This window comes from Rutilus rutilus, assembly GCF_951802725.1.
Source record: "Rutilus rutilus genome assembly, chromosome: 25".
Lineage (NCBI taxonomy): Eukaryota > Metazoa > Chordata > Actinopteri > Cypriniformes > Leuciscidae > Rutilus > Rutilus rutilus.
Window position 1 is genome coordinate 21,483,447 of NC_140229.1, and position 27,102 is coordinate 21,510,548.

General features: G+C 38.0%; 3 protein-coding genes across 3 annotated transcripts; 2 read left to right on the forward strand and 1 right to left on the reverse strand.

Annotated features, from left to right (window-relative positions):
• Positions 1-60: 60 nt before the first annotated feature.
• Positions 61-11,469, forward strand: rasgef1bb (RasGEF domain family, member 1Bb). Its single transcript, XM_084400292.1, has 14 exons — positions 61-529; positions 4,120-4,300; positions 4,404-4,526; positions 6,546-6,683; positions 7,029-7,253; positions 7,384-7,458; positions 8,108-8,200; positions 8,465-8,567; positions 8,664-8,743; positions 9,708-9,803; positions 9,889-9,984; positions 10,068-10,191; positions 10,871-10,943; positions 11,054-11,469. Exons 2-14 carry the CDS (start codon positions 4,127-4,129, stop codon positions 11,073-11,075), a joined length of 1,422 nt encoding a protein of 473 aa, XP_084256418.1. The 5' UTR covers positions 61-529; positions 4,120-4,126; the 3' UTR covers positions 11,076-11,469.
• A 1,205-nt stretch (positions 11,470-12,674) lies between these two features.
• On the reverse strand, positions 12,675-16,031 carry prdm8a (PR/SET domain 8a; the record flags this gene model as incomplete). Its single annotated transcript, XM_084401096.1, has 4 exons — positions 12,675-13,691; positions 14,007-14,214; positions 15,487-15,681; positions 16,008-16,031. 4 exons carry the CDS (start codon positions 16,029-16,031, stop codon positions 12,706-12,708), a joined length of 1,413 nt encoding a protein of 470 aa, XP_084257222.1. The 3' UTR covers positions 12,675-12,705.
• Positions 16,032-17,565: 1,534 nt separating this feature from the next.
• On the forward strand, positions 17,566-26,401 carry antxr2b (ANTXR cell adhesion molecule 2b). Its single transcript, XM_084400939.1, has 17 exons — positions 17,566-17,960; positions 18,231-18,302; positions 18,870-18,941; positions 19,038-19,119; positions 19,194-19,298; positions 19,526-19,594; positions 20,880-20,960; positions 21,049-21,109; positions 21,198-21,296; positions 21,578-21,647; positions 22,083-22,161; positions 22,770-22,865; positions 22,956-23,006; positions 23,085-23,180; positions 23,263-23,436; positions 24,364-24,444; positions 25,890-26,401. The coding sequence occupies exons 1-17, from the start codon at positions 17,785-17,787 to the stop codon at positions 25,926-25,928; spliced, it is 1,503 nt and encodes a 500-aa protein (XP_084257065.1). The 5' UTR covers positions 17,566-17,784; the 3' UTR covers positions 25,929-26,401.
• The last annotated feature ends 701 nt before the right edge of the window (positions 26,402-27,102 follow it).

Consider the following 27,102-nt stretch of genomic DNA (forward strand, 5'->3'; position numbering starts at 1 on the left):
CCAAAATGAACGAATATGCATTTTTGAAAATAAAAACAAGAGAAGGGTGTGTAGACAGTCGTTGCAAACTTGAACCTTCAAAACAACCAACTAGTGGTTTGAGCGCGTCTATGAAGTTGACGGACATCGTCCTGGCCAATAAGATCACTCGGAAATTTCAATTTGCTGCTTCCTGCTTCTGATTGGCTAGTCTTTCCTTGTGGGCGAGACCGCATTTTCCGGTTTTCCTTCTTAATGCTCTCGGTGTAACAGGAATTCGATATTAGTTTCGCATGTTCGCAATCTGGATTATTAGTAAAACAATGGAGACCATCGATCACCACGAAGCATTGGTTTGCGCTACATTAACAACGAAGTGACTATCTGTGTCGCTCGCAAAAGAAAGATAAGAAGACCTTAATCTGCGACCTTTCATTGGAAGAAAGCAAACTTGATCTGGGGTGTGCACGCGCTTTGGAGGCTTTTTGTTGGACTTCCCTGGATATCTCTATCGCCAACATTCTTTTGTATTTACCTTTTTAATTGTGTGGTAAGTTTACAGCGTTCTGCAAATCACTGTATTTCAAAAACTTTTAAAACGACTGTGTCAGGCTGCCATTGTTTGGTTAATAACTCTTGCTTTATTTACTTACTGAATGTGTGCAATCAAACAATACACGTATCGTTCTAAAACCGAGTCTTCCGTTCGCTGAGTTTAACTTGTTCATATTTAATTAAACTGTTCCCTAATAACACTTTTCAGATGTCAGGAGTGTTTTCTCTTCTAATCGGTCTGTTTGAACTTGTTTTCGTTTCACTTGTGTTGCTCATACATGTGTAAGAGTGACTACACACACAGTCCATCTGTGGTTTCAGTCTGGTCTGATGAGTCAGTCAGTGCTAAGATAGTTAGTGAAGGGCAGATTCGTGCAATTACACTGACTACTGCCCGTCTGTTGTTTACCATCTCCTTTCTCCTGTTTTCATGAACTATTTATTTGTGTATTTCTGATGTCCCGTTTTTTCAGTTTTATCAATGAATGTGACCTGTTTCAGAGAAGCTGTTACAATAACGTTGTTTCTATGCTTGTCTTGGGAAGTGTCACATTTAAAGGAGTATTTCATTCAAAAATCGAATTACTTCTTCCTCCTCATGTTGTTCAAAACCTGTATGAGTTTCTTCTGTTGAACACAAAAGAAGATATTTTGAAGAATGTCAGTAACCAGACAGTTGACAGCACCCATTCACTTCCACAGTAGGGATTAGGGAAGAAAAAAATACAATTTAAGTCAAAGGCTACCATCAAACTGCCTGGTTACCAACATTCTTCGAAATATCTTCTTTTGTATTCAACAGAAGAAACTCATACAGGTTTGGAACAACTTCAGGGTGAGTAAGTTTTCATTTTTGGGTGAACTATCCCTTTTATCTTTTTAAATATAATGAAAGTCAATGGTGACTGAGACTATCATTCTGCCTAACATCTCGTTCACAGGTTTGGAACAGCATGAGGATGAGTAAATGATGACAGAATTGTAATTTTTGGGGTGAACTAACCTTTTAATGATTAATGAATAAGCAACAAGGAAAAGCACAAGATTCGTTCAACAGGGAAGATTCACACGCAACCTGGTTGGTCAGTGAGTCACTGTTGTCATAGACATATTTTTTTTGGGTACGTTTAGAATTTAGGACGATTTATTTTATTCACAAGCATGTCTGTATTGTTTTATCTTATAAATGAACAAACAGTTCTTCCTTCTGTAGTGTTTTCTAACCTGTCAGCCTGTCATATAAGATGCGTTGTAAATGTTGACCTCAGTAAAGGAGATCAGTGGTTCAAGAAAAGACTCCTGCCATTAAACCTGCTTGACCACAGGTCTCTTCCTTAATCCAATAACAGTGTTTAGAGTTAAGAGTATACCTGGAGCTTTACAGATTGCAGAGTATGTTGAGAAATTAAGGTTCTTTTTTTTTTTCTTTTTTTTTAAGAGCACCATCTCTTGTGGCTGGTAAATGGCTTTTTGTGTTTTGTTAGTTAGTTAGTTTTCTCCAAATTCAAATATATAAAATAAATTGAAATTTCACAAATTAACTTTTGCAATGTGCTTGTTATAATACCAGCATTGGCTGATAACTGATATCATAACTTAATAAACACTGTGTTAGATTATATAATAAATAATCGCCAGTCTGTATGTTGGATTATACTTTTTTGTTTGTTTATCTATTTTTTTTACAATAGATTTGTGAAGCAAATGGAATGCCATAGAGGGGCATTTTATTTTCACATTGTAAATATCTGGGGCACTTTTATAACTTTTAGTAACGTTTTTGTTAGGGGTGTGTAACTGTTCCCGGTAAAATATCAAACCGTACCGTTCGGCACGCACTTGCACCGCGGTTCATCTCAAATCTGATGATGCAAACGCATCTATATGGTTTGTTGAAAATAAATAAAACAGACAGAGTTAGGCTAATGTATGTTTCTGTCGATGGATATGCATTCTGGCTTCCCCTAAAAACTTTGTTGTTATTTATAAAGTATGTAGTGTTTATAGAGCGTGAGTGCAGGTGACACCTGAACAGCACACGTTGCTTACTTTAAACTACTCCTTTTAAACCTTGCCAATTTAAACATTCGAGGGCAAGACGTAAAGGAGAAGCACACGCTGTGAGAAGATTTGTGCGCTCATTCGAAGCGCGCACATGGTACGTTTACACGACAACAATATGCTTAAAACGGAGACGTTTTTTCCTTTTGAGTTTTCCGCGTACAGACGACAACATTGTCAAAACGATCCCCATTCACAGGGATCCACGGAAATGACTAAAAACGCTGTATTCTGGTGCCAGGCCATTAGATGGCGATGAAACACTATAGACTGAACACGTAATACGCATGTGCATGACGTTATGTTGTTTACACGGAGACCGTTTTCAAAAACTTGTACTTTGAAACCGTTTTCAAAAGTTTGCGTTTTCTGGCACTCAAAACTCCGTCATGTAAACGAACGGCCAAAACGAATAAACAGCTCCACAGACAGCGCGCCAATACTCAGTGTTTCCCCCACACAACAGGATTTCTGATCGTTAATATTCAACATGTTGGATAGGCTATTTACGATTTTAGATCAGTGCTGCCCGGTGCAATGATTCAATCACTCTTAAAACACATGATCACACCACAGAAAACATCAAGATAGGAACATCAACATAATCTGGACTTTACCTAGGATTGTCGGAAGGGGAGAATTGGGCCCAAAATCGGCTTTGACTTATGTTGACCAAGCACATGTTAGCTCGCTTTCGCTACAGAAGTTAATTGCAACTTTTTCTCACAATTCTGACTTTTTTCTTGCAATTCCGAGTTTATATTCTGCAATTCTTATCTATTTTTTTTTCTAAACTCTGGATTGCGAGGAGAAAGTCAAAATTGCGAGATATGAGCTTGATCCTTCATTGCAAGTTTATAAGTTCAATGCCATAATGGGAACATTAGATTGATTGATTTCAACAGTGACATTTTTACGGTTTCCATCCAAGATTTAATCCTTCAGTAACAAAGGTGTTGTATACATCACAGCACCTGCGATACCCTTTTTTCTGTTTTTGGGAGCGAGCTGTGTTTACTACCGTATACATTAACAATGTAATGTAAGGTGGGAAGATTACCAATGAGTTGCGTTCCACTCTTCAAAAAGCAATAGAGAATGTTTAAAAAAAGAAGTCAGAATTGCAACTATCTCACAATCCTGATTTTTTTCTTCAGAACTGATTAGATATCCTCCCAATTCTGAGAAGAAAAGTTAGAACTTAATTTTTTTTTATATATATATATATTCTCTGTGGTGGAAACAAGCTTCAGACCAACCAACTACAACTTTGTACCCTCACAATATTGTACATATGTGTAATACATCAACTTTTATCTGAAGCTGAGTAGATTTCCCATTACAGGTGGTCATGTTGTTTTTAAATGCTGCCCTAAACAATGTATGATTCATTGTGTTGGTGTATATAAGCTAATATATAAACTGCTTGCATGTTCCAGCATTCATCTGGTGGTGGGTGTTCATTTCACACCTTTCAGAGAGATACTGCATTGCAACTTTCTAACTGACTGTTTTCATCCACAGGTCCAACATGCCACAGACAACTCCATATTCAAGCAAATTCAACCCTAGCGCTGCTTACAGTCACAGGCAACCTGTGGAGGAGAACTATGGGGGTTTGCACTATCGTGATAATAAGCTTGTGTCTGGCTCTCTGGAAGCCCTGATACAGCTCTTGGTCCCTACTGTGGACTATTACCCTGACGTAAGTATACACAGCCTTTCTACTTTCCTACGATAATTATTATAATCTCTCCTTGCACAGTAAATGTCAAATTTGATCGACGCTTGAGATCTTCTTGTTTCAGAGATCATACATTTTTACCTTCCTACTAAGCTCCCGTCTCTTCCTGCATCCGTTTGAGCTCATGTCTCGTGTTTGTTACCTCTGTGTGGACCATCAGAGGGTGGGCGACCCGCAGACGGATAAGGTACGTGCTGTAATTTTAGGAGTGGACAGTATGACTAAGATGTTATATCACCACATGAGTATTTTTACATCACAATATTCTTATCTTGGCTGAAAACGCAACTCTGATGTATTGCATAACCATGTGGTAATGTCTGGTTTTGGACAATCCAGTGAATTAAACAAACTTCACAAGTGAAAGGTACTTGATGGACGTGAACCAAAAGATAAGACTATTCATAACAAATGAATGAATAAGTCTGGCATCAGTGCAAAAACAGCTGCACATTATGTAACAATTAAACAAAAGATTCAAAAGAGTCATACGTAATAAAAATGATTACAGCCACGTTTAAACCATGTTTAATATAAACACACCTGTGACAGTGTGACAATTACTGAATCAGTTCTATATTAATATGCCAAATTGAAAGCAAACAAACAAACACCACGTCTACAGACACGAGGTGCGACAACGCTTCATAACTAAATCAATCCCATTAGGGGTGTGCATCTTTGGGTTCATAGTAGGGTTATTATAGTTAACTGAATCTAAAACTAAAGAAGTTTTTGTTGCTTGAAATAAAATATATTTTTAAAATAACTTTTCAGGTATTTGCAAAGGCAACATTTCTCATTTTTCATTTAGTTTAAACTGATGTACTAAAATAACAAACTAAAACAAAAATGTATGAAACCTATAGTAGAGCTGCACTATCTGTAAAAGGTCGTGATCTCATATCAAACACCCACACGATCCTATTCCTAAATGACAACGATTTGCCTGCGTCTATTAAACCTTTGACAAGTAAAATCACAGAAAACATTCAGATCTGTGTTCGCCCTGCCGCTGATCCAGAGAGAGCAGTTATCATGTATGAAACCGCTAAATGAAAAGTCTTTTCAACAGTTTCATTGTTTCTGTGTTACAATAATTCATATTATCTCAGAAGTGCTGGGATAAAAGTTTATAGTTCTAAGAGGGATGGATGGATGGATGGATGGATGGATGGATGGATGGATGGATGGATGGATGGATGGATGGATGGATGGATGGATGGATGGATGGATGGATGGATGGATGGATAAAAAAAAGTAAATCGCCTTTTAAAAGTAACTTGATGCTTCAAATAAAGATTGTATCATTATATTCTTACACCAGTAGGTGGCGACAAGTGACTGTAAAAAATGTATTAGTCATTGAATCATTCATCCAGTAATGAAACAAGTGAAGTCTTTGAGTGATTGAATCAATCATTCAAACTGATTTGAAGAAAAAAAAAATCTTAAAATTCAATATTTTTAAATAGTGCAGGAAGAAAATTAGGTTTTAAAAAAAACTCTAGTAAATTGCTTCTTTTGTTTATTTTGTCTGTTCAGAATCTTGGAAGAATCGTGATCTCTGTTTGAAACAAAAAAAAAACGTGATTCTCAATTTATCCAGAATCATGCAGATCTACTGTATTGACTTTTTTTTTTTTTTTTTTTTTTTTTTTTTACAAACTTATAAAAAAGACAAACACACTCAAAATTACTGAAACAGTAACTCAAATTAAAAGAAAATATAAAAATAAATTCTCATTTAAAATATTAATAAAAACTTTAATCATATCTCCATGACTGGTTCGTAGCAAATTCATCGTTCTATATATTATCATACACTACTTTACAGAATCATTATTACCCACTTCAAACAAAAACTTCACAAAAGTCATGTCTTCTAATTTTTTAATTGTTGCATGAAGAAAACAGGCTCTCCTCATGTAGTCCTCAAACTTATGTATATGTGTGTGTACGTATATCTAATTACTCCATGGATACACCATAGTATAAATTGTAAGCAGAATCTCTACTAATGAACTTATTTCTACTGTTGCGCGCTATATATACCATCACGCCACCCAACCCTACTGTGACACACACCTGTGCATGTGCACTTTCCTAAAATAAACCACGCTTGATCATTATTGATGAGTATTTAGTAGCTATTACCTGCAGACTGTAGATGATTCAGTGCTAATTGTCCTGCTTTACTCAACAGAAAAGAATACGGGAAATAGCACCGAAAATCGTGCAGCTTCTCACAGAATGGACCGAGACCTTTCCGTACGACTTCAGGGATGAGCGCATGATGCGCAGCCTCAAAGAGATAACCCACCGCCTTGCCTTCGGAGACGAGGTCAGTCGAGATGATGTCATACTGATGATCTAGCAGAAATCATGATTGCATCATGTTATTGTTTCTGTCAACTGAACTGAATTTTGTATTAATGAAGTCTGACTAAATTCTAAATGGCTTTTGTATGAATATATTGTATAACAGCATGACCTGAGTTTGGAGCCAAATGCAAATGCGCTTGCGTATTATTGGATTTGCATGTACGTCGTTTGGCTCGTATTTCCTTTTTGCACAAGCTGTGATATCAACAGCACGGCTTACAGTTCCCAAATGTTATTTTTGGCTACAGATATGAATGGGTATTATTGTGCTGACGTTGGAAATGATTCTGTTGTTTTTGACTAGCTCTCACGGAGGGCCATGCAGAGACTCATCCAGCGCCTCTTACGCAAGCTGACCACCCTCGGACAGTACGAAGAGTCACTGGCCACATCCAGCGCCTCTGCCGCCATGGACCGACCGGCGGTCGCCCTGAAGTCCAAGCAGCAGTTAGTACGCAGAGACGAGTGCGTTTTGAACCTGTGCGATGACCCTTTCATTTTCGCCCAACAGCTGACGCACATCGAGATGGTGAGTGGCAGTAAGCTTCAAGCTGATTGGCTGTCAGTATTGATGTTTCATGATAACCACATGTAATATCAGTTTCTGTACTACTTTATGGATTCAGTCTTCAAGCTGCTCTCATGTTTTTCCCATGTAGGAGAGACTCAGCTTCATTGGCCCTGAAGAATTCGTTCGAGCGTTTGCTCAGAAAAGGCCCTCAGACAACCATAAGGTAAGCCCGTCACACATCTGTAGTTTAAGGGTTAGATCATTTACTCACGCTCATGTCGTTCCAAGCCCGTAAGACCTTCGTTCATCTTAGGAACACAAATGAAGATGTTTTTTATGAAATCTGAGAGATTTCCCTGCACAACTACCACTTTGACGCTTCAAAAAGTTCATAAAGAGATCGTAAAATGAATCCATGTGAGGTTCATTCTCGCGTTACGCAGCAAGTTTGAGCTTCCGATGAGGTTTGTTGTCATGCGTCAAGCATGTTCGGTTGAGCTTCTGTTTATGTTCGCTTAACAATGTTTAAATGTGAATAAAAGCGATCGTGTCTCTTCAGAAAATCTGGATTGAACCCCTCAATTCGTATGGATTAGTTTTACGATCTCTTTATGAACTTTTTGAAGCGTTGAAGTGGTAGTTGCGTAGCTGTCAATGGAGGGACAGAAATCTCAGATTTCATCAAATATCTTCATTTGTGAACGAAAGTCTTGCGGGTTTGGAACGACATGAGGGGGAGTAATTAATGACAATTTTCTTTTTTGGGTGAGCTAACCTTTTAAAGTTTACTTAAAGTAAAGATGTCAACAGAATGGCCACATATAAGGACACTTGATTACTTTCAATGACACTTTTGAACTTTTATTCTTCAGAGTTTCTTCAGCAAAAGAAAAACAGGTAACCTGGAGGCTTATGTTGAATGGTTCAACAGACTGACCTACCTGATAGCCACAGAAATTTGCATGGTGAGCACACTAGCAGGCGAAATCTTATCTTTTGATGTTGACGTCAAAGGTTGTGCAACAACTGTCACATTTATAATTCTGCATATCTTGAACCTGTGCAGTTCATTTAGTTTCTTTTGAATGATCCAATTGTATTGCTACTTTAATTCCAATGCAAAATCTGCATTCTCAAGCAAAACCAGTTGAGAGGCACTGCGTTATGTAGTTGATTTATGTGGTTGACAATCTTTGACAATATGCTGCCCTCTGCTGGTTCGTTTTCAGCCGGTGAAGAAGAAACACAGAGCAAGAGTGCTGGAGTTCTTCATAGATGTGGCACAGGAATGCTTTAATATCGGCAACTTCAACTCATTAATGGCCATCATTAGTGAGTACATACATTGAGTTATATTGTTATTCATTAATTTATTTCACTATTTACGTTGAAGTGATTTTACATTATTAACAATGTTTTACTGTGTAGCTGGGATGAACATGAACCCTGTATCCAGACTGAAGAAAACCTGGAATAAAGTCAACACAGACAAGTTTGACATCCTGGTGGTAAGGCAGCTGCTATGTCCTAAAATATACTAAAATAGTCTGAGACCATCTAATTTAACCTAGAAATATACAACATTTGAGATGTTGGCATTTTTTTAAACAAAAGATTAAGATGTATTTAAAGAGGACCTGTTATGCTTTTTTACATGTTCATCTTTCTTTAGTGTGTAATGTTGCTGTTTGAGCATGAAAAAGGTCTGCAAAGTTACAAAGCACAAAGTAATAAGTTATTGGCGTATGCCGTGTGGTTGACGTCAAGTGTTGCTAGCTGAGGAGAAATGCATAAGTTAATCATGTTTGGCTTGTTCCCCTCAAAGTTGCGTTGGATTTTCTCCTCAGCGTAAAGGTCGAGAGGCCCATCTATCACTCTTTTCCATGTTCGTAGAGTTAGTTTGTGGAGTAAATATATATGTGTGTTTACACAGCCTTTTAAAAAATGGCGGGTGCTGGTGTTTCGCGTGCGTTCGGCCAATCACCGAACACCAACGTCACGGATAGTTCCTGTAGTGCTGGTTTAGCCCCGACTCTGAAGTAGGAGCTCAATTAGTTCCTCCATATAGAGTTCCTGGAACTAAAGTCTTTTCTAGTTTCATGCGGTGCCAACACGCCAAAATCCGGGTACTTCCGCCAATAGTTCTAGGAACTATGAAAAGGTTCCTCTGGTGCGAAAGCCCCTATAGAGACAGGTACTAAACAGAGCGTTGTTACTGCAACAATGTTAAATATGTGAAAAATCATGTTGTTGTTTTTTTACATTCAAGCATGAAATTCATTTTATAGTAGACCCCAGATAAAGGCATAAACTGCACTCTTTCTTGGTCACTAATCAAATAAGTTTGTTTGTCACAATGACTGTGTAATTTGAATTCTATTAGAAAAATGTGGTCTCAGACGTTTGGGCTTTAAACTATACAGATTTTTGTTATGTACACAGTTCATTTTACTGTTTGTTTTGTTGTTTTAGCACCAAATGGACCCATCTAGCAACTTCTACAGCTACCGGACTGCCCTGCGTGGAGCAACTCAGAGGTGTAGTACAGCACACACAAGCCAAGAAATGGTAATTTTGTGTTTTAAATTCACATTTTCATGCAGACCTTACCTTTTATTATATTTGAATTAAATGAGAATTTCTTGTCTTTTAGATTGTTATTCCATTCTTCAGCTTGTTCATAAAGGATATCCACTTCCTCAATGAAGGCTGTGTCAATAGATTACCTAATGGCCAGATCAATTTTGAGGCAAGTTGGCATGCAATGCTAATACTATATCAGTTGTTACCTTGTTGCTTTAATAATAAAACATCCCTTTACTCATTTTACAGAAATTTTGGGAGTTGGCCAAGCAAGTGAGCGAGTTTCTGTCCTGGAGGCAGGTGGTCTGTCCTTTTGAGAGGGACAGGAAAACCCTGCAGTATCTCATCAGCGCACAAGTGTTCAGTGAAGATGGTGAGCAGTCACTCTTTCCTACTTGCACTTAAAGGTGCAGTAAGTGATTTCTGAGAAACACTGTTGAAAGTGGATCGGGCTGAGCAGCACAACACCCTTGTAGCCAATCAGCAGTAGGGGGCGAGTCCACCTATGATGGGGGAGGAGAGAGTGAGCCAATCAGCAGTAGGGGGCGAGTCCACCTATGATGGGGGAGGAGAGAGTGAGCCAATCAGCAGTAGGGGGTGTGTCCACTCATGATGGGGAGGAGAGAGTGAGCCAATCAGCAGTAGGGGGTGTGTCCACTCATGATGGGGGAGGGGAGAGAGACTAACAACAAACTCTTGCTTGTATATACACTTGTGTTCTGTATCGTCATCTTTGCTTTATTTTTTGCGAAGCATTATCTTTCTTCGCTTTAGCTATGATAAAGAGACTTCCATTTTGTTAATTTTAGGGTAGGGGTGTGTTTGTTTGGGATGATTTTAAATATCAACAGTTTCTCAGGAATCACGTACTGCACCTTTAAGAGAACTAGATGGTGAAATGGCTGTAGGTGGTTTGCCAATCACACACCAGTATGCAAATAAATGCATAGAATAAGGACCAATCACTATTCAGTATGCAAATATTACAATAATGTCATATTACTTTAATAAATATGTTTGTGCATTATTTGGGTATTTTTGTTGCGTTACAGAGCTCCAGCTAGCTTCGTATGAGAGTGAAGGTCCTGAAAACAATCTGGAGAGGGACACTCGCCGTTCGCTCAGGTCTGAACTCTTTTCCAAAAACCCTTGTTCCAGACATTCAGTTGTCATTTTTAAACAACATTACCTGCCACTAGTCAATTTCATTTGGCTTTTGTTTCTCATTCCTCTAGGTCGTCCCTTAGTAGAATGTGAACGGTGAATTTGGGATTGTGTCCTTGCACACGGACTGATGGCACTGAAGACTTTGAAGGACTTTTATATTCATTACACTTTTCTGTGGTTTCATCGCTGAAATTGAGGCTGGATTCTCATTGTAACAGTAACACTATGCTAAAGGAAACATATTCATCTCATTTACCTCAAGTACCTTAATGAAATGTGTTGCTATACGCTATAGATCTCCTGGGTGAATTAAGAGCATGTCGCTGGCTGACCTGTTCTATTACATTGTTTTTGTTTGTTTGTGGTAAGTGGTATTAATAGTTTGTGAACATTTGTTACAATATTAAAATCTATTTTTGTGTGTATTACAGTTTAATGTGATCAGTGTACATGTTTCCCTATAAAGGATCAATGAATTAAGCTGATTCTTGTGTGGTCTCTTTTTTTTTCACACTTCATTCATACAGCTTTTTGATGATTATTATAATTTGTATCTAATATCTTTACTTTTAGTTTTTGTATACATGAGCATTATTCGTTTGTTACTGTAGAGATGGACAGTAAGTAAACAAGTACTCGTGCACCACCTAGTGTCCAACACTATTGCTGCAACAACTTCTGGTAGCCAATTTAGAAATAAACTTTAAACCATTTAAATACACAAATTCATCGATAAGAATCTGTAAGTGCCTTTTAGGATTCTTTCACAAAGAATTTCAAGTTTAATGCTGTTATATGAAACAAATATTTGCAAAAAAAGTACAATAAAACAGTGATGACATTGGAATGTTTTTGAACAGCATGAATTTGTACAATTGATGCTTTCAAATGGCATTTAATTAGCTTTCACTAAGTAAATTAGTTTACAACACAAAGGGGCACGAAATGGAAAATACAGTGTGTTATTATAAATAGGATTTTATTATTTACCAGGTAGTCGCTCAATTTTGCCTGAATAAGGATTTTATAAAAGTGTATCATACAATTAAAAAAACTATCAAGTCTAATAATAAGACCTTATGTAGCCCCGCCCCTTTTCAGCGCTGCGCTCGTTGTGTTCTGTCTTCCAGTTTGTATCTCCACAGCTTGAAGGTAAGATCTAATGGATTTATGAATGAACCGCTCATTCGATCTTCCCGGTCTACAACTACAATGCTCATGACAACTCTACAATAAATAAATCCACTTCACCTGCTAATCACTCTTCGAATATACAGAGCTACTGCAAATACCAAATTCTAAAGATACTGCGCGCTTGTTCCTCTGCAGCATAAGGTCTGCCCAGACAGCAACATAGTGTCGGCCCGGATCCGGCCCACATCTGGTACACGTTGAATCCAGATTTGGCCTGGATCTGGGCCGACACTAATATGTTGCTGTCTGGGTGTAAATATAAGTCGTAATGTTTAGTGAGTGATGCCCCTGGGTAAGTACCGAAGTTTTCACTGAAATTCATTAGGCCTAGAACAAAATGAGTAGACTACACTCAGAGGACCTAGTGGACCTCATTCACATTCCCTAATCCCTGATGATGGCATTGACCAATGCTAAAATAAATAACAATGCTTCACATGAGAATTACATTTCAATTTGAGGTTGACATTTAATATATATTTTTGAAAAATATTTAATGCTTATTTTGGTATAGGAGGAACAGAACTTATGCATGAGCGGTCATGTGACGTGACAGGTGATGACGCTCTCTGAACGCTTCCTTGCATATCGGACACTTCAGCCTCTCGTCTTTGTGCCTCGGCTGCTTCTCATCCGTCATCGCCCTCTTGTGGTGGGACCTCATGTGTTGCACCAGGTCTGATGTCATATGGAAAGAAATGTTACATTTAGCACACCAGTTTTGCAGAGGTAGACCAAGAGAAGATAGAGAGGGAGGCACTAGCGTCTGCAAAGGTTGCTGCAGCCGGGAGGTCTTGGGCCAAAGGTTTGCGCTGGGAGGAAGAGACAACTGTTTGGGAAGGTCCTTATATAGCAAAGCAGAGCCCTGGAGGTTGAGTGGTATAAATCTGGGGAGGATAGCTGTCCGGTGAGGGGTGGTGTAGATGGGAAGACTGGCTGGCATCAGTGGGATATGTGATGTGATGCGTGGAGGTCGCGTGAACGCGCTCTTCCTGTTCTTGTCACCTGGAACATCACACGACCCTCTAGTGGAGAATGCAGGCTTGGTCGCTATTGTAATAGGTTTTAAATCCTGCCTGTCTGGGTCTGTCGTGCTGTTGTCATGGCTTTGTGGAGGGTTAGGGTTAGAATTTCGGCCCTCGCTGAAAGACTTTTTACTGGCAGACGACCAGGAATGTCTATTCACTCCATCAACACAAAACCTTTTCACGGATACCTTTCCATCTCCATGGCTGTCAAAAGATGACGGTTCGCCATCACTCTCATCTGTGTCTGATTCAAGAGAACGTCTTCTTTTACTGCTCTTTGCATCTGCGGGGCGATTTTTTTTGCAGTTCTCCAGCTCTCGGGCTAAATTGTGGAAGTCTGTGGTAGGTTTGCTACTCAGTGGATGAACTTCTGGGACGGTGAGTTTCTGCGGAAAGCATGGTTTCTCCGTGCAGAAAAATCTCTGGTGTGCCGATAAAGGGAATTCAAAGAGAAAGCTCTGTTTGCATTCAGAGCAAATGAAACCTTAAAAAGAGAAAGACGGATAAAAAGTCAATTTACATTCATTTCAATGAAACATTTAGGAATTAATAGTAGGTTGTGACAAGTCATTGAATCGTTCATTTAACCATTTCTTTCAATAACTCTGATTTACTCAGAAATTAAACAAGTAGCTTCTGATCGAGTCATTGAATCATTCGTTCAACTGATTCATTAAAAGCACTGATGCATTCAGGATTGAATCGTTCACTTAATCGATTTGTTCAAAAACAATTCGTTCTGAAACCAAACACGGCATTCAATAAAATGCAGTTCTATAAATATATAATGCATTCATACCTTTTGTTTTCTTTTGCTCTGTGCTGAGACCAAGGAGTTTGGCTAGATCTCTCCCATACCAAGCTAAAAGCTCAGTGTTTTCAGGAATATCCTTTATGGCTCTGAAACATAGATGTCCGTTCTTCATAAATGCCTCTAGATTTTGTTCCTCAGCGTTCCTAGCCGCCTGAATCATCTGCAGACATTCGCTGGCCGCTGATGGGTCGATCTGAACAATGCAAAAGAACATGTCCTTAAGATCTGAAAATTCACGCATTTACATCAAATCAAATCCAATTTATTTGCATAATTTATAATAGCATATGTGGTAGATCGTTGTCACGTGGTGAAATGGCCACAAGGGTTATATCTTAGTAGCTTTAAGGGTTTCTTTCCAAATTACAATCACACAAATCCTGATTTTCTCTAGAAGTGGATTTGTACTTTGCAGGTTCAAAACTTAAAGGTACACTATGTAACTTTTTTTTGTTAAAAATTTACATTTAAATACATCAATCCTTCTTCCAAAACATATTTTTGTCTTACTCTGATTTACTATGGTAAGCCTATTGTAAGTGTTTTTTAGATCTGACATGATGGTTTTCACAGGAAATTGTCACTCGCCCGTGTGCATCTCGTCATATTCGTATTTGAAATGTTGTAAAAGCATTTTTATTACTCAACAGGTAAGTTGCCATATGTATCTCTCTAACAGATTTTGTTGTAAAGCATTATATATTGTGAAGGGTTATTTTATTATGGTTGTTGTAGTGCTGTGCTGAAATTGATTTTCAAGGAAGGACTATTTTTTGTTTATTAATGGCTTTATTACACACAGCCGAAGCACATCCAAAACAATCATATTTTTTATTATAGCTAGGAAAACACTGTACTGACATACATTCAGACAAGAGCCAATTATATAACAAAGGAAGATTTTAATAGATTTTAATATTTTAATATTTTTATTTTATTTTTTATGTCAGGTCGGAGGAAGTTGTCATGTGCTTAATATGTTTTTTTATTATATGTTTTAAATGTAATTATTCCAAAAACACTTATTTAAGTATTAAATAATGATCTATTTGTTCATTTCTACTTATTAAAGTACTTGTTTCACTTTATATATATATATATATATATATATATATATATATATATATATATATATATATATATATATATATATATATATATATATATATATAGGCCTATTGGTTACAACAGCTTTTAATATTTGAAAAAGACCTGTTATTTTAGATAAAATAGTTTAAATGTAAAGTTTTCAAATGCAAAACAAGAGGTTCCCATGTGCTGAATGAACGGTATATTTTACCTATAGGCAATAATAATGGAAATCCCATTAGATAGCCAAGACCTTATGTAATTCCTATACTGTATATAGCCTACTACAGAAATTATTTTTCATCCTAAGAAATCTTCACTGTGTAAAAGAGTGACAAAAGAGTGATGTCAAGTCATATTAAAGCGCGCAAATTACCTGGAGCACGCAGGCAGTGGCGCGTCTGTCGGCGCACTTGCAGGCGATGAACGCGACGCTGTCCCACAGGGAGGTGTGTGTTACAGCACAGGGACCGAGCACAACTCCTGCAGGCACGGCTCGAGAGGTCACGATGCTGCTCAGCGCGTTTCTGAGCGCTGCGTCCAGCAGAGAACGCGCGCTCTCCTCGGGACCCTGAGACAACACTTTCAAAATCAGATTCCTTTTCTGTATGTTTTTATAGAGTGGATTTTATCATAAACGCATCTTACCATTTTAATCCACAGCACAGATAAAATCCTCTCCGCGGAGTCCTGACTCCTGATCCCACTGGATGCTCAGAGCGATGATTCTTAAATTATAAGCGCAATCATTTATCTGCGGGAAACAGTGACAAGACTCCGCCCCGATCCTTCTGACCTCTGGTCCCTCTGTGCTCTTATCCCTAACACACGAGTCGTTCTGGGTCAGTGTCGCTTATCATGGATGTGTGTGCCTGATCTTGGGCTCAAACGTCTAACCTGACATTGCTGAGATGAGCTCATTACTGTCATATTAACAGCAGCGCGCTCAGGCGTTAATGATCACTCAGTGCTGCAGGCTATTCACATTCACATACAGGCCGAGGTGCTCTATCTATCTATCTATCTATCTATCTATCTATCTATCTATCTATCTATCTATCTATCTATCTATCTATCTATCTATCTATCTATCTATCTATCTGTGTTCATTCATAAACAGCACAAAAATAAAGAGATAAATAAGGTACAACTAAAAAGCAAGCTTTTGTTTAATACCCCTCACAAAAATACTGTGGGATCATGATGCTGGGATTCATTTGCATGTAGGCTACTCTGGTTCAAGTACAAAACACCATGGTAATAGGACACTTTCTAGTGTTTCACGTCTTCAGATTTACTCAGAGAGAGTAAAAGAAGTAAGTATGCGTATTTGGCGTGCTGTCCGAGGAGAGGGCTCCGAGCTCGGTATTTTGGTTAAGTTCGAGGGCGCCCCCTACTTACAGTTTCACTGAGTCCCCTGGGGGTCCCTAACACTAAACCGCCCCAATTCTAAACTATGGACCCCTAAACCCGCAGGGTGTAAACCATGCACCAGTGCTTATGAAGATATCCTTTTATTTAAATTAAGAAAACCATATAACAACGATGGCATTCAGCGGAGCCATTAAAGGGACATGGTGAAGAAGAAAAAAATTAGACGGAGAAAAAAAGAATTGTCAGTGCTTTGGGGTTCTCTCGCAAATGTTTTGCGTTCCCCGAGAAACTTTGTGTTCCCTCATAAAAAAAAAAATTGGCATTCTGCAGAGAAACTCTGTGTTCCTTCGCAAAAATGTTTGCGTTCCACCAAGAAACTTTGTGTTCCTTGCATTGCAAAAACGTCTTAACGTTTTTTTTAAAGAAAAGTACAAATAAATAACAACAAAAGAAACAAGAAAATATCTGCACAGGCTCATAGCCTATAAAAATAGCTTCTAAACATAAAAACAGCAATGATTACATGATTATGACTGGGGTATTAACAAAATATTATAATAAAATATATTCATCAACTGAGTCATGCAAAATCACAGCATTTGACAAGTTTTTTTTTGCAACAAATAGCTCCCTCATGAAGAGACGAAGCTCCGTGATCATAGTTAACCAGTGACGTCTCACTGACACACGTTCTAAATATTCGTGAACCGACAACCGAGGGGTGACGTGGGTGGGCTTGGTGGTCTGACAGTGATTGACAAAAGCTAATCAAATGTCCTAGTTATTTTTTTGTTGTTGTTGATCACTGTTAACACATGCTAAACCTTAATACACCATATTATGATAGTCTGTGTCAACAATCACACACAGATACAAATGTATAAATCGAGCACATTTCCTCTACATTAGCCTTGTTATTGTTGCCAGAGGCCTTTCATTTCGCATTGTGCTCTCAAATCTGTCCATGCCTGATACCCTTTTAAGATCACACGCTCTTGTACGAGCGCAACAGCACATTCAGCGCATGCGCACTGATCATGTGTTCCTCTATCTGCAATGTAAACCGGACCCGCTTTGAATAGGATAGAAAAAACTTTATGGAATGAAATTAATCTCGAGTGGAGGAGATGGCTATTTGAAAACGGGAGAAAACGAATAACAATTCCCCAAGGCCGCAGCAGGAGTGTCTTTTTAAAGAGTGTTTTATTGTTCGATGGTGCGCGCGCGCTGTCATGCAGGAGTAAAATAACTGCGCGCGGTCCGTCCACGCGCGTCAACTGCATTTCTACTACTAGATTTGATGTGTTCCCTTTACAACGACGTGCAGTCCATGACAGGAATGAGAGGAGACAGCGATCATGCCATTAAAGCCACTTGGGTCCTCCAACTTTTCTGCATCTCTCTCCTGACTTCATTTGGGAAAGGAGAAGATGGCTCTTGCCATGGAGCTTTTGATTTATATTTTGTGTTGGATCGGTAAGTTTGACAGCATTTAATCGACTGTATATATGTCTATATTTTATAGGCTGTATGTTTATAAAACGTGCAAACACACTCTCTTTCTCTTGGTGTGTGCTCGCCTTACTGAAATATTATCAATGAAATGAATAACTCCAGTGAGCTCATTATTAGTCCTGGTATTTTAGGTAGCCTACAGTTTATTTTTTTCTACAAAGCTCTCAGGAGCCCTTATATGGCCCTGTTTCTCCTCTAAACTAAAGCACTCACTGTTTTCCATCATTCTAGGTCGGGCAGTGTGTCTGACAACTGGCTGGAGATCTATACATTTGTGGAACAACTTACTAATCGTTTTGTGAGGTAAGAGACAATGTTAAAATCTTTTTTAAGTTGCTCTTTTTAAAATAATCAATTAACCGATAACTAAAGCTATCGGGTGAGTAATAGAGTTTCAGCACTACAGTGTAAAAAATATGATCAATAAGTTGACAACATATGTTTTTACGAAGCAATTTTCACCTAATTTTTAATCAGTTTAATGTAATTTAAGTTGGAATGACTTAAACATCCAAGTTGATTGTACTTAAAAATGTATAGGCAGCGACTTTGCCTGGTTTCAAACCACTTGTATGAGTCTCAACCTCTTGCACATGTGTGGAACTAAATATAAACTTAATTTTAGATTACTATGTTTAACTTTAGTATGTTTGGATTAGTGTGTGGTATGGTGACCTAGTTAATCCAAGTTTGGGCATGAGAGCACAATGGTCAACCTCAAATAGTGTCACAGTAGTAATTTACCACAATTACTGCACTACTAAATAGTTACAGTGTATATCAGACTATTTCAGAAAACAGTCATTTTTCTTACCCACCCATGAGAGTAAATTTGATTTTACATTTCATAAATGTTTCTACTTCCTTTAGCCCGAAAATGAGGGTGTCCTTCATAGTGTTTTCCTCTAGTGCAGAAGTCGTGTTACCTCTGACTGGAGACAGGTGCGATTTCATTCAGTCTGTTGTGAGTCATACTGTAGTATTGTTGATAGAAATCCTACTGTAAGCATAAAGCTGATGTTTTTCCTGGGCATTTAGGGCAGCTATTGATAATGGACTGCAGAAGTTAAGCGAGATCAGCCCTGCTGGTGAAACCTACATGCATGAGGGTTTAAAAAAGGTGAATAGCTTATTCTTAAAAGCATATTGTTTCTGAATGTATGTCAAAGGTCATAACAAAAAATAACATTTTAGGTATTAGAACAAATGACTACCCAGGGAGGAAGAGCATCTAGCATCATCATTGCACTGACTGATGGGAAGCTGGAGGTCTTTCCGCATGACCTCGCTGTGAAAGAGGTAAAAGCAGCACAACACGAACAGTATATGGAATATTTATGTTGCATAACCTATGGAAGCACATGTACTGACATAAAATCAGTCCACCTTATTTTTGCAATACAATTGTAAAATTTTGACATGTTTGGCATTTATATAATTATTATCTACATTAGTTGTTTTTTTTTTAAATATAAAATGTAATAATTGAATGAAGCAATGAATGAATTGGTCGTGTGCTTCCTCAGGCGGATCAGGCGAGGCAGTTTGGTGCTCGGGTTTATTGTGTTGGCGTGAAGGACTTTGATGCAAACCAAGTAAGACTTTTCAACAAAGACATGAAACCTGCAGTGGAATATACTATTAAAAAAACACTTCATATTAAATGCTATCAAATGTTTAAAACTAACACTAAATATTAGAGCTGTCAAATCAATTCATCGCAAATAAGCATATCTAACATAAAAGTTTGTAAATATAAAATATGTGTGTGTGTATATATATTTACAGACTTTCATGTTAGATGAGATTAATCGCGATTAATCGATTTGACAGCACTACTAAATATTTAAGACATACATTTTTTACGGATGAAAAATCCCAAAAAAGTACATTGAAGGAAGGACCTGAAGGTGGTCAGCAACCACATTACAGCCTGTCAATCACCTAGAACACCCTATCTACTCCCTAGCAACGCGCCAAAAACCACTCAGAACACCTTAGCAACCACATAACAGCCTAGCAACCACCTAGAACACCCTATCTACTCTATAGCAACATACAAAAAAACACTCAGAACACCTTAGCAACCACATTACAGCCTGTCAATCACCTAGAACACCCTATCTACTCCCTAGCAACGTGCCAAAAACCACTCAGAACACCTTAGCAACCACATAACAGCCTAGCAACCACCTAGAACACCCTATCTACCTATATTAACATACAAAAAAACACTCAGAACACCTTAGCAACCACATTACAGCCTGTCAATCACCTAGAACACCCTATCTACTCCCTAGCAACTTGCTAAATTCCACTCAGAACACCTTAGCAACCACATAACAGCCTGTCAATCACCTAGAACAGCCTATCTACTCCCTAGCAACTTGCTAAATTCCACTCAGAACACCTTAGCAACCTCATAGCAACACCTTGACAACCACCCACACCACACATTTCACACAGCCCAACTCAATTTTCTACAGAAAAAATGTAAAAATCTAGTTTCTGACATTCTCTTTTGTCTGAATCTATTGTAGTCCATCAGTTGTTGGTGAATCGCTTATAATTGCTGTCATGGGAAGGTTGTTGTCATGACGATATTATTGTTTTTCTGTGTGCATTAGTAGCAGCATTAGTGTAACAGAGGGATGCTTATATTGACTGTGCTGGATGTGTTTGTCTGGGCAGGATGATGCCGAGTGTAATTGGATTCTGCAGAGCACATATCCGGCTCATTTTACATTAGCTAGAGATTGATTCTGGCCTGGGAAATGGTATTAAGATTGCTTCAAGAATGGACACACACAGAGATGTGTGATCCTGAAAAAGCTCATTTCTGACATGATATGCCAGTTTTTAACGTATGTTCATAATAAGCTTGTAGATATTGCAGACAGCAAAGATCAAGTGTTTCCTGTTGTGGATGGATTCCATGCCCTCAAAAACATCGTAAACTCGGTGAGGTTTAGTGTAAGTCAGCAAAAATGACATTTATTACATGCGGTTTTTATGCTGCCTTCTAATTAAGTCGTATTTGCGTTTACAGATTTTAAAGAAATCCTGTGTAGAAATTTTTAACCTGGAGCCCTCCAGCATTTGCGTGAATGGTACGTCTAAAAAGGTCCATGTAAACCAGATTTGATCCCTTCTGGACTCGTGATCATGACTTATTTCAGTGTCAACATTGTGTTTTAGAATCGTTCAACATTGTTTTGAGAGGAAGGGGCTTCACGCAGGGAAGAACCTCTGAGGGTGTGGTCTGCACATTATCTGTCAATCAACAGGATCCTTACAGTAAGCCATTCAATGCATTCCATCTATATAAGACGCCCTATCAACAAAAACACAAAGCATATAATTCAGCTCCACATTCATCAACTGAATAAGTGGCATGGTAAGCCGCAATGCTATTATTATTATTTTTTGTTAGCAAGTGTGATCCCAAAATCCGCATGGCCTCGAGAGGCTCCTCAATTGGGAAGTTGCACGCAGCTACATCCTTAAATGAAGCCTCTGTGTTTCACCCTGTATTTGGCATTTTACGGCAATCTCATGCTGCTCTCTCTTCCTTCTAGATGAGAGGCCGGGTATTGTGAAGGATAATTACGTGCTGTGTCCAGCTCCAGTGTTGACCGAGGTCGGACAGTAAGTGGCATTCGACCAGCTTCAGTTGGAGAACAGTGGCTCTCCATTCAGAGCAACAGCTGTTACAAGCCGACATGCAAAGGGAACGGGTTCATCATCTTTCCCCGGTGGTTTCTATCTCAGTTTCTGTTTATAGCTTAGCTAATAGACAACTGATAAGAGGCAGGCTCAGGGCAGGGCTGAAACAAAGCAGCGTGTGTGACGACAGCACATTTTTGTTCGCCAGCTAAAGAGCAATGCAAAATGACCCACCGTTTGCTTTTCGCCATTGCCAAGTTTGTTTGGAACAGATGAAAGGGATTTTTCCCAACTTCATTCGACTAGTTGTTTTAAAAAGAATAGTTTAGCACAGCGCTGTTGGCCTCACTGTATGACAAACAATGCCCCGCCTTTGCCACTAAATCATGTAATAACGGACTTTCCCTCTCTCAACAGCTCAATCGATGTGCTCATTAGTCTGAATAATGGCCAGTCTTTCATTTCAAGTCCAATCACAATATACGCCACCACATGTGTAAGTACATAATACATTTTTTAGCAAAGCAACTAAATTTGCTAAAAAAGCCAGTAAATATCACAATGAACAGTCTAGTTTTAGGACACAAATTAAACCAAAGTTTAATGTTCTCCTGAAACATTAGGCTGTGGATACAGCAGGTTCAAGTCAGTGTTCATTTAGTAATGTATACTATTATAGTACTTTTTTATTTTTTATTAGTTTTTTATATATATTTGTCATTTTAGTTTAAGTTTGAGTAATTGTTACATTTCTAATTTTCGTTTACATTTTTCAACTAATATATATTTTAAATTTATATATATAAATATATGTATATTAGTGGTATCAAATCAATTAATCGCATCGAACAAAAGTTTGTAAATATGTAATATATGTGTGTATGTATATATATATATATATATATACACACACACACACTAAGTATATATATATATATATGTGTGTGTATATATTTAGATTAGTGATGTCAAATCGATTAATTGCGATTAATCGCATCTAGTATAAAAGTTTGTAAATATATAATATATATGTGTGTGTCTATATACACATACATATATTTTTAGTTTGCTTTATTGTTACATTCATCTTTTCACTCCCCATAGTCTGATGGGATAGTGATTTTGATTGTGATCCTCGTGCTGCTGGTTCTGCTGGGTTTAATTGTGTTCTGGTGGTTCTGGCCTCTCTGCTGCACTGTGGTGAGCACAAGTTCTGTTCTTTTCCACACACTTGTGTATATTAATGAGATATTAATAATCATGAGGGCTGTTTTCCTCCTCCTGTGGCAGGTAATCAGGGATCCACCCCCATCTCGCCCTCCGCCTCCACGTCCAATACCTGTAGGTACATTGGGACTTGAAATATATTTGAATTAGCTGAATTGGCAATGTCTTGAAATGCTTGGTGTGATGTTATAGGAGCCTGAGGTGGACCCTCTGCCGAAGAAGAAATGGCCCATGGTGGATGCGTCTTATTATGGTGGCAGAGGGCCTGGTGGTATTACACGCATGGAGGTAACGCAACCATCCAATGCAATCCACTGACGGCCAAAACAAAAGTTCTATGGATAGACGCTAAAGCTTTCAACATCCACAGGTTCGCTGGGGTGAAAAGGGCTCTACAGAGGAAGGGGCTCGGTTAGCCAAAGCCAAAAATGCTGTGGTCAAAATGCCAGAGGAGGAGTTTGAAGAGCCTGTAATAAGACCCCCACCCAGACCACCACCGATATATCAGGCCCCAGTCCCAGACAAATGGTACACTCCCATTAAAGTAAGTGTTCTGTCAACACATTGGCTTTTTGTTACTGGATGATGTACACAGTATGCAGGGCTTGACATTAACATCCACCAAATGCGGGTGGATTTCAGCAGTGGTGTGTAACGAAGCCACTTTGGCGGGTTGAATTTTAGGCTATATTATAATATCTAAATTTTTCAATTGTAGCATTTTAAAAAAGCACCTTAAATAATAGATAATAATAAAAAGTGCAATGTAGTGTTCTCAAAAATGTAAATTTTATGCTACTGAAATATCTGAAATGCTTAATACTCATTTACCACTGAATATACGATACCAGCTGCTCTTTCTCGCTCTCTCATGTCACATAGTTGATACACAAACCCGCCTCTCCTCACTCACTCGCTTCATTTGCTCCGGATGAATAGTGTTGGTGTTACAGGGCTTGAATTTTGCCGTGGAATTGTGCGAATTGTGCATAATTCCCTCATTTTTTGTGCTCACACCCAAAGTGAGTGCACATAAAGCCACCTCTCAGTACTAAATTGAGCTCTTTTTCGCTGCGTATTGCGCTTAAACAGTCAAATACACACAAAATAATGTCTAAATGCCGGTCTTGGCGAGTATTCACATAAACACAGTCATGTTTTAAGTGAATGTAAACAGTTAAGAAAGAAAACGCATGTGTAACAGTATAATGGATCTGTGCGTCAGGTCTTAAAGTGACATCAGCCTAATAAATGTGCTGCCAAATTATGAGATAATATAAAAAATATCTATATGGCAATGTTTCCCTATGGTATCAATGTCAACATTGTGGCCAGTGAAAATGTTGAGTGGCTAGTAACTTTGGAAAACCACTAGCCACAGTGGCTGGTGATCAAAAGAGATGAATGATAGTATGTGTTGAACAATGTCATAATGTGCTTTTGTGTATTTTTGTGTAATTTGCATTTGTAGAGTCGTTTTGATGCTGTGTTAGCATTGCTGCGTAGACAATACGACAGAGTTGCCATCATGAGACCTACAGCAAATGACAAGGTACAGTTGCCATCTTAAGTCAATGAGATTTTCTTTGCAAATCTGTATGTTATCAACAGAAGAACAATTGCTTTTGTTAATTAAATGATTTGCTTGGCAAAGAAGGAACTTATTTTGGTAACACTGTTTTAAGGTGATGTAGTTACATGTTATTACATGTACTTACAATAGTAATAACAGTAAATTATGCATAATTACAAGTAACTAACCCTAACCGTAAAACGCTGCTTACTGTACTGTATGTAGAAAGCTCACTAGGCTTTGGAACAGAGCCATTGTGTTGCTTATGCAACCGCTTAATAGTTGACTCCCTCATTTAGCCTGCTGAAAAGGCTCATTAGCACTAATAAGCTGCAGAAATGAGGCTGACAGTCCTGTCACAGACAGACCAGATCGAAACACACACATATATCTCGTTGCGGTGCTCCGACTGGTCATTAACTGACCCTCAAACACACACTCATCACAGACGAGTCCTCAGGATTACAATCATTAGGTTGACCCGACTGTCAGAGTTCAGGTTGTCATTGATGCGGCCCTCGCCTGACACTTCACTGCCGAGAGTGACCTCTGACCTCTCGCTGATTTCACTGTCACACTTAGTTTGAGTTTAACTGAATGTCCTTCTAGGGCACAATGAGAATATTGTTGAACTGATTGCTGTGGGCAACAGAATATCTTTGCACAAATAGACTCTTGTAAAACATTTTCATTTGATTTAATTCTCTCACTTTCTTAAAAGACAAGAAAAAATAAGATAAAAACAAGATAATAATATTTTTTTCATATTTTTCTCATAATATTCCCTGTTTGCTTGTCTTTGGCAGTTAGGGTTAGGAGTGTGTAAGGCCTGTTCGTACCAAGTCTGATGCGAATAAATCTTTTTGTATATACAGTAATCGTGTTGTACATGTTTTTTTCACGTCAAAGATTCAGACTTGCTATAAATAGGCCTTAATTTCTGATACTGGTACCTGTTCTGCACTCATGGTACCAGATCTGTCCGAACAGGGTTTGTCAAGCATTAGTGTTGCTTGATCAACCTGCCTGACCTCCATCATTGCTGCTTCCTTACCACCAATTAAAATCAAATCTCTCTCAATTACCTCAAATTATCGTAGATGTCAGTGCGACAAAAATATTGTCAAAACAATTATTTTTTACCATATGAGGTGCATTTAAAACATCCAGTGTGGATGATTTAGCATCGGTAGAGTTAATGTGAAATATGATCAGCGAATGAGGGCATAGCTTGTAACATGAGGCAGAGACATTAGGAGATATGATTTGTCATATTTCACATTTATAAGAGATAATGGGGTAAAGAGATGGTGGAGATGATGAGTGTGATTGTAAGAGGGGGTGCATGGTGGGATAGCCGGTCCTCCATTCTGCATATCTGTATGTGTAACAACCTGCTTTTGTTGGGGTTTTTTGTCTTTCAGGGGCGCTGCATCAAATTCACCCGTGTTCAGAGTCATTGACCAAACACAATGTGTTTTTCTTTAAAGTGAGTTTTTGATCAAAGCCTAGACATTGTGAATATAGGTTTCAAATGTCACTTTTCAGGCACGTTCAGACAAGAAGGATTGGGAAATTCACACTACAAAGCTGTACTTCTAATTTAAAACTATCAGATTTTAATTCTTACATGTATAAGTCTATCCTGCTGATTTTTCTGCATGTGCTTTTATAACAATTCATTTTTTAAATCAATACAGTGCCTTCCTGTGAGTGTATTATGAAGGGGTTTGTAAAGGAGAGAAAATGTAAATGATTATTTTGCAATATTAGTAGTAAAGATGTTAATTTTCCAGTTAATCGGTAAACATTTCTATTTAATTATTTGTTATTTTTATTTATAATTCGATTCAATCAATAGATTACATGTGTGATATTAATTGATAATGATGTAAATGGCATTTAAAATGCATTCAAATAAATAATAATACAGTTCACTTGTGAGAGTGTGATTTATGATGTGATAAATGAAGAAGAAAAAAAGCCTGTAATACCTTTCAAATAAAATATAAAATGGTTAATTTATGAGTTGATATAGTGAACAATGAATTCTTGATGTTATTAGTCAAATGTCCTGATTATGAATATGTGATTATATAGTGAAAGCACACAGCTCAGAGCAGTTATTTAGGTAATCAGGGATTAATCTTAAGCACAATCAACAGACTGTTAATAGCATGTTAGAATGTCTGGATATTCCAAATGATAATCCTAATCTTTTATATTATGAGAGATTATTTTGGCAAAAAGTACAATTGTGATTGAGAACCATACATGTTATTTAAATATGATGTTATTTACTTTAAATGAGCTACATAACGAAATAAGCGATCTAAATCACAGTCATGAACACAATTAATAGTAAATGCATCATTTTATAACATAAACATGTATTTCCCCCCCCCCCCCCCCCCCCCCCCCCCCCCCCCTTCTTTTTACTTTGACACCAATACCAGTAGATATTGTTATTATTATTTGACTTCACATTTATAATTGTAAGCGATCAAACGAGAAACTAAATTTGTATTGTTTTGGGCGAAACCAAATGTTTTTTTTTTATCTACATTTAAACTTAATCTAAACATCTAAGATACTTTTATGTAAAACCTTTTTTAATTGTTTCATTTCTTTGCATAT